At 46.9% G+C, this 8386-nt stretch overlaps 1 protein-coding gene across 1 annotated transcript; it reads left to right on the top strand.

Moving 5' to 3' along the window:
* The first annotated feature begins 2261 nt into the window (after positions 1 to 2261).
* Positions 2262 to 5692, top strand: LOC129679107 (autism susceptibility gene 2 protein homolog). The gene has a single exon (XM_055610031.1). It carries the CDS (start codon positions 2362 to 2364, stop codon positions 3724 to 3726), a length of 1365 nt encoding a protein of 454 aa, XP_055466006.1. The 5' UTR covers positions 2262 to 2361; the 3' UTR covers positions 3727 to 5692.
* The last annotated feature ends 2694 nt before the right edge of the window (positions 5693 to 8386 follow it).

Genomic DNA, 8386 nt, shown 5'->3' with positions numbered 1-8386 from the left:
ACACACACACACACACACACACACACACACACACACACACACACACAGCATGAATCTGTCATGTTTGCTTTTGAGTCGTGAAGTCCATCCAGTCACCCATAGGTTTTCAGTTTTTGTTTTTCCTTCATTTGCTTCTAGTAAGTCATGTTTACATTACTTCATCCTATTTTTCTCAAGTGTCATCCAAACCCTGGGGCTCATAGACAATCAGTACAATTTTGGTTTTTATTTTTGTTTTTTAGTTTTTTAAAACTAATCTGGAGTTAGACAGCAGCAACAAGAAGCTTTGCTTTGCATTTGCTTTTCCAGGGAATTATTAATTTTACTAACCATTGTTGTCTGCATACTAGCCTTTTTGTAAAACTATCTTAAAAGAAGAAACATCTCAGTATTTTATGCAGGCCGTTGGCATTTTGTTTCTTTTTTTTGAGGCTGTTTTCATTTCGAACAAACTGAAACGTCATGGCTATATACACTTGGCAACAGAACAAAACAAAGCCCAAAACCCTGATTTTTTGTACTTAGGATTGAAATTTGAGGCTGGGGAAATGGCTCAGTATTTACCTTAGGCTAAGTACTAACTTAATATACTTGCCCTGAAAGTGTGGAGACGAGAGTTCAGATCCCCAGCATCTGTGCAAAGCTGGGCACAGTAGCGAGTGTGTTGTGTGTGTGTAACCTCAGAGACCTTGCCCCACCTTGCCTTTGTGTCCGACCCCCAAGGCTGACCTGCACAATCGCTTAATGGTATGCATCTGCAGGCACACACACAAACACACAGACACACAAACAGACACACAGGAAAATTCAAATTTATTCAGCTCTTTAATTTTCTTTTACTGTGTCTATTGTGCAGGTATATGCCCTAGTAATTTATAAAGAAATCAACCCTTCCATTTCTAAATAGACCAGTAACATGGCATATGCCTTTAATCCCAGCACTCCAGAGGTAGAGGAAGGTGCATCTCTGTGAGTTCGAGGCCAGCCTAGTCTACATAGGCCAGCCAGGGATACCTAGAGAAACTCTGTCTCAAAAACAAAGCAAAACAACAACAACAACAAAAAACTGGCTGATAAGGTGTCTTTTATAAACTGTTATGTTATGTTGGTTGGTTTCTTGTGGGAGAAAAAGACAAATTGCCATATGAGAAAGTTGTAATTAAAAAAAAAAATCTTTCAACCTCTAGGGGTTCTAAAGTACTAAAAGGCACCACACCCACAGAACATGGAGGATCTGAATAGCTTTTTATTGAGTAAGTGTATAGGCTTGCTTTGGTTTTTCTTGATTGAGTCAGAATGCCTCTTGTATTGAAGATGGGGAAACTTGAAAGATGTTTATATTCCCCTTTGAAGTTACTCTTTGTCAGCCTCTGCACGTTAGCAGCAAGTGGAATTTATAGGACAGCTTCCCTAACAATGACCACTCCCCCCCGCACCCCACCGTGGTTTCCTGGACTCCGATCTCCACCACTTCTTGGTCTTCATAACCTCTGGCTCCTCCCCTCATCTTTCCCACATCAGTCCTGAGATGCGATGCATCAGCTTTCTTGTCCCTCTTACCTCTGAGGTGGAACTGTTTATCTCCTGTTCCTCCTTTTATCGGTAGACACACCCTGCCCGAGCCAGGTCCCTGAATGTTTCCTATGACAGTCTCTTCATAGCTCCTCTCTGATGGGGACCTCAATCCGTGAGGTTTCGTGCTCTGACCACAGCCCAGCCCAGTCTGAACACATCAGGTTGGAGCTTTCTGGCATTCCATTCATCTGAGAGCGGGGTTGCCTTCCCAACCACCCTTATTCTGTATCTGCACCAGTGCTTCTCAATCTTCCTAATGCTGTGACCCCCCAACCAGAAAATCATTTTCGTTGCTGCTTCATAACTGCAACTTTGCTTCTGTTATGAATTATAATGTAAACATCTGCATTTTCTGATAGTCTCAGGCAACCTCCATAAAAGGGTCCTTCATCCTCCACAAAGGGTTATGATCCCCAGGTTGAGAACCACTGATCTCCACCCTTCACACTGAAGTAATGCCTTTGTCCTGAGACTCAGCTGCTGGAAAACCCTTTCACCTCTCTCCACCTTCTCAGCTTGTATCTAGAGTCTGAAGAAGTCTTAATTTGTGATTTGGCTCTTGTATTCTTAACCTAAAGCTATCCTGAGATGCTAAACAGATGGGCTGTCCTTTGGCCTTCCTCAGTGACCACACTAGTCCACAGTGGCTCTCCATGCACTTCCTTTGTGACCTTGGTCAAGGCAGGTGCCCGGGACCCCCACTCACCCTCCTCTGTAGGCCTTCACCCATGAAGCTGCCTCTAGAGTCTAGATTAGAGCAGGTGGCTGTCTGCCTTGAAGCAGGGCATGCCCACTGCCTGGGTATCTAACCTGTCCTCACGCCAACCATCTCATCGACCTCTCCTTGCCTGGCTGGCAAGCCCATTTCATTTTTTCCCCTCTCCCCCTCACAGGGAAAGCGTTGAGAAAAGACACCCCAACCATCCTTCCCCAGCACCTCCTGTCCCGGTGAGCGCCCTGGGCCATAACCGCAGCTCCACTGATCCGACTACCAGGGGTCATTTGAATACTGAGGCTCGTGAGAAAGATAAACCAAAAGAGAGGGAGAGAGACCACTCGGGATCCCGAAAGGACCTGACCACCGAAGAGCACAAAGCCAAGGAAGGCCATCTGCCCGAGAGAGATGGGCATAGCCACGAGGGACGTGCAGCAGGCGAGGAACCCAAGCAGCTGTCCCGGGTGCCATCGCCTTACGTGAGAACACCAGGCGTGGACAGCACCAGGCCTAACAGCACCTCTAGCCGGGAAGCCGAGCCACGCAAGGGTGAGCCGGCCTACGAGAACCCCAAGAAGAGCGCCGAGGTCAAGGTCAAAGAGGAGCGCAAGGAAGACCACGACCTATCCACCGAGGCCCCGCAGGCCCACAGGACCTCAGAGGCACCTCCGCCCAGCTCCTCAGCCAGCGCCAGTGCGCACCCGGGGCCGCTGGCATCCATGCCCATGACCATGGGAGTGACTGGCATCCATGCCATGAACAGTATCGGTAGTCTGGACAGGACACGCATGATGACCCCGTTTATGGGCCTCAGTCCGATCCCGGGGGGAGAGCGCTTCCCGTACCCCTCTTTCCACTGGGACCCCATGCGGGACCCCCTGAGGGATCCTTACCGTGACTTGGACATGCACCGAAGGGACCCTCTGGGCAGGGACTTCCTGCTTAGGAATGACCCCCTGCACCGGCTCTCCACGCCCCGGCTGTACGAAGCGGACCGCTCCTTCCGGGACAGGGAGCCTCATGATTACAGCCACCACCACCACCACCACCATCACCCGCTGGCTGTGGACCCTCGACGGGAGCACGAACGGGGTGGACACTTGGACGAACGCGAGCGGCTGCACGTGCTTCGGGAGGACTACGAACACCCACGGTTGCACCCTGTGCACCCCGCTTCTCTGGACGGACCCCTCCCACACCCGAGCCTGCTCACGCCGGGCCTGCCTAGTATGCACTACCCTCGCATCAGCCCCACTGCAGGCCACCAGAACGGACTGCTCAACAAGACCCCGCCCACCGCGGCGCTCAGCGCCCCGCCTCCGCTCATCTCCACACTGGGGGGCCGGCCCGGGTCCCCCCGGAGGACTACGCCTCTGTCGGCTGAAATCCGAGAGAGGCCACCGTCCCACACACTGAAGGACATCGAAGCTCGATAAGCCAGGAGGACGAGGCGAACCTCGGAATGGGGGAGAAACCCCAGAGACACACCCCAAGACTCAAGAGACAACTCCTGCACCCCCAAAACTTGAGAGGTGAAAAAAAAATGGACGGAGACTCCGTTTGGATGTTGAAATGTTTTTGTATATTAATGTTGGAATATTTCTGACCTTTTAGACAGGTCCTGTTTGTTCTTACATTTCCTTACTTTTTCGTTGTTGTTCCTTGCATAATACTTTGATTTGAACCAAAACGGTGAAGGTAACGACACACAAGGATCTGATGATAATGGGGCGGGGACATCTCTCCATCACCAGAGCTGTCTCAGAGGAGGAGGCATGTACATAGAGTGTAAAAAGAGATTGCTTCATGAGCTGACGGTTCATATATGCAAAAGATAAAGACGAAAGCTTTACTTGTACAGATGTAAATAGGTAAAGATTAAGTATCATAATACACTAATACTTCTTCAAATGTGCTATTTACAAGTCTAATATCAGCGAACTCGGCCCTCGGAGGAGGCCGGGTTCCCATCTGCTAAACCCTTCAACTATGCAATGAATACCAGGGCTTTTTCCCAAAGCCCATCTAACTCAAAGGAGCCTTTTCAAATCCATTTACAACATACTTAAGGTCATATTTTCCCTGAACAAGCGCTAACCTGAGACATTAGACAACTGTTATCTTTTGTTCTGTTTTGTTTTTCAAATGGAGAACAACCCACCCCCCACTTTTTTTTTTTTTTTTTAATCTGGAACCCAGGCTTGAACTTTGTATCCGAAGTTGCTGCTTGTGGTCTTCCGGGGAGACATGGGGAAAGGTACACCCCTAGAAAGTGTATCTAAGAGCCGGAAGCAGCTTTGCCCAGGGAAGATGGGATTGTTCTGCCGATAATCGGGGCAGATGGGCTGTGTCTGCCCGCACAAACAGGTCACCAGAGTTTCTGGTCGCCTCTGATGCCGTATTATTGCTGGCAACTTCAAGAGGGAGCCATGCCTGATTCCCCCCGTGTCCTATTCATAACATGTACACACTTCCTTGTTCCACAGTATGATTTAAGGACACTCACACAGGTCCTGAAAGAAAGCTGTCGGGGTTTTCTCAGATGATGGATATGCTTTCACGGTAACCGGCAGATTGAAGGTATATGGAGCCCAGTGTGAACCATTTATATTCCTATAGGAAACGGAAGCCTGGGAAGGAGCTGAACAGGTAGATCTTGTAAGAGCCATCAGGAATTACCGAGGGCGTAAAGTGGCAGAGGTGGTGTGTGTGTGTGTGTGTGTGTGTGTGTGTGTGTGTGTGCTTGAGAGGATGTGTGTGTATGTGTCAAGTTTTCATCAGTCTTAATGTCTTCATGACACTTTTATAAGGACATTAACCCTCTTGTCTACATATTTGGAGAGAATATGACTTTACTAGCCGAGAAAATACAATATATCTTGTCTACTGGCCTGTAAAATACATGTAAGAAATAAAAATTAGTCCCATTTGGTCCTCTAGTATATTAAAGTGCTATCCGACATTGTTATCCTGTTTTTTTTTTTTTTGAAAGAAAAATGTAAACTACAGACCATTGTTTCTAAAAGCAGAGAGATCTATTTTAGTAGTCAACTGAAGGTTTAGTTGTGAATTCCAATTTTGTGGACACCAGACGTGTGCAGTGTTTTATTTTCTTTCTTTCTTTCTTTTTTTTTTTTTCTGTTTTGTTTTTTAAAACAATTACTAAAAAAAAAAAACCTCCCAGGATTCTGTGCACTGGAACTGTAGTGGTAGCTGTCAGCATTGTAAAGAGATTGTTCTTGTACAGGCCTTTTTGCTGTTTCTCTTGTATGTAAAAAAAAGAAAAAAGAAGAAAAAAAAGGAAACAAAAAAGAAAGAAAGAAAAAAAAAGTCCTTTCCAGATCCTACCCGAACAGGAAGGGAAGCAGCGGGATCTTCAGCATGTCTCATTGGAGGAGCCTTCTTGTGTAATGTAAATGTGCCATGTTATTAAAAAATGTGAACCAAGCTTCCAGGTGCTTCTTTGTATGAGGTGTTCCTCTAGACCAGGTTCTAGAAAAGACACCCCACCCCACCCCGACCACCGGCTGTGCAACCCCCTGGGCCAGAGCAGTAAGGTCCTCACCAGTGGCCTGTCACCTGGGTGGTAGTGGGAGCCGTTAGCTGGCCCAGCATCTTTTGGCAGTGATGCGTTTGTTTACATTTTTGTACGTTCTGAACAAAATCAGCTTCCCCAGGGATCTGGCCGTAACTCGGTTGGGAGAGCCTTCACCCAGTCTGCACAGAGCCCGCTGAGTTCCACCCCAGCACCACAGAAATGAGATGTGGTGCTGACCTGTGAGTCCCCCAGGACTTGGGGCGTTGGGGCAGAGGGATCAGAAGTTCAGCAGGATAAAGGTGGCTCAGCAGAATAAAGCATTTGCCCCGAAGCCTGACAGACTTTTCATCACTGGGACCCACATGGTGGAAGAAAAGGACTGAAGGTTATTTCTCTGACCTGGGGGTGTGGCATGCACACTCAGTTGTTTGGTCTTACAGTTCAAGGTCATTCTTAAGGCCAGCATGGCTTACTGGAGACCCAGCCTGAAAGAAAAGGGTAAGGTAAGTTTTCTTGTTTTGGACTGATAGAATTGGGGTAGAGAGATAATGGAGGACAGGGTAAAGCCACATGCTGCTGAGCTGGACTCCCGGAGTTCTGTCCTCACATAGTAGATCCAGACAGTAGAAAAGGAGAACTGGCTCCTACAAGTTGTCCTCTGACCTACACGTGTGTATCCCTACATATATTTGTGTACGCATGCACAAACACAAATATTAATGCTAATTTTTATTTTCAAACTGCTAAATTCACTATTTAGATTAAGGTTTGTATCTCACTAGGGGTGGAAAACCAGCAATCAAGGTCAGTTGGGTCAAAGTGGCTTTAGACACAAAAAGGACAGAAATCATGGCTGCTGTATGGACTTCTGAGGCTCCATGGAGCTCTTGAGAAAGCATAGGGACATGTGACAAGATTCCTGTTTGAGGATAGGGGCACATGGAAAGCTCACAGACTTTAAAAACAAACTGCACAGTGGTTAAGAGACTGGCTCTCAACCTTCCTAATGCTGTGAATCTTTAATACAGTTTGCCATATTGTGATGACCCCCAACTATAATATTTTCGTTGCTGCTTCATAACTGTCAGTTTGTTACTGTTAGGAATTGTAATGTAAATGTCTATGTTTTCTAAAGGGTCTTAAGTGATGCCCAAAGGGGTCATGACCCAAAGGTTGAGAACAGCTGGGCTAAGACTACTTGCTTATCTTCCAAGACCAGAGTTTGGTTCCCAGCACCCAGGTCAGTTGGCTCACATCCACTTTTAACTCCAGCTCCCAGGGATCAACATGCTCTCCTCACCTCTGAGAGCAAATGTTCTCACATGCGCAAACAAATAAAATATATGCTAAATCCATAACGAACTTGGGGATGCATCTCAGTGGCAGAGTGCATCATGGGGGGGGGGAGAGGAACCCCTAAAACCTAAAATGGTTGAGCAAAAGCCCGCTTGGCTTAGTACCATTTTATAGCTAGAGGAACTACCAGACTAGAAAGAATAACAACAGGGAAGAAAGGAAAACCAGTGGGTTGGAAAATACACCAAATCCTGGGCTTTGCTAAATCCAGTGTCACTGATGTCACAGATGCTCTTTGACATGCTATTTCTGGTGGCTCTCACTGCCTCTTCAACCGTACTCCTATTTCAGTACCACCATCTGCAGTGTCAGATTCTGGAAGAGCCACTCTCCGATCAGTCATGGCGGCTAGTCCCTGCGGGCTTCGATTCATCTCCACCTTTGCATATTTCGCCTCTAATTACATTGGGCGCCTGAGCATTGCTGGAGACTGGCACTGATGTGATTTCCTGCTAACCTATAGATGCTCTAATTATCTCCACAATCTGACTGACAATGATCTTGTTACCTTCTAATGGTACATGACAAGTGAAAAAGCGAATATAATGATGTGATAATTACCGCTCTGGATGGATGTTTGTGACAGCACTGGCTGTGCACCTTTCTCTGCCACAATCAAGGCAGAGGAGAAAATAAGATTCGATTGTTGATGTTCTATGTGTAGGGTTCATAAAGAGGGAAGGGAGATGGTGTTCTGTCGTGATGTTAGCCAAGACTTCTCCCCTGTTTGACTCTATGAAAAACAAGTTAGGCAACAATGAAGTGAAAGAAAAGGGATCCGAAGCAAAGTGCACCTTTTATGTGTATGTTTTTCAACTAGACATTTTTTTTTTTTTGGTGCATTTCTGAAAAAAAAAAAAAAAAAAAAAAAACCTATTAAAAGTGGACCATTTGCCAGAATGCCATTGGTTCTTGATCGGACTGAAACTTGGAGGCTGGAGAAGCAGCTCTGGTGGCAGCTTGTCTCCCATGCATGGAGCACTGTGTTCCATCTGCAGCCACCTGAACAAGGAGTGCTGCGTGCCCCCCGTCCCCGGACTCACGAGGCAGAGGCAGGAGGACCAGAAGTCAAAAGTGTCCTCAACTACATATCGAGTTTGAGGCCACCCTGGGCCACATGAGAACCTTTCCAAAACGAAGGAAGGAAGGAAGGAAGGAAGGAAGGAAGGAAGGAAGGAAGGAAGGAAGGAAGGAAGGAAGGA

The sequence above is a fragment of the Psammomys obesus genome, unplaced genomic scaffold (assembly GCF_907164565.1).
Source record: "Psammomys obesus unplaced genomic scaffold, mPsaObe1.curated_primary_1811, whole genome shotgun sequence".
In the NCBI taxonomy this organism is placed as follows: domain Eukaryota; kingdom Metazoa; phylum Chordata; class Mammalia; order Rodentia; family Muridae; genus Psammomys; species Psammomys obesus.
The sequence above is the reverse complement of the archived record's forward strand: the minus strand, read 5'-3'. Positions and strand labels throughout refer to the sequence as shown.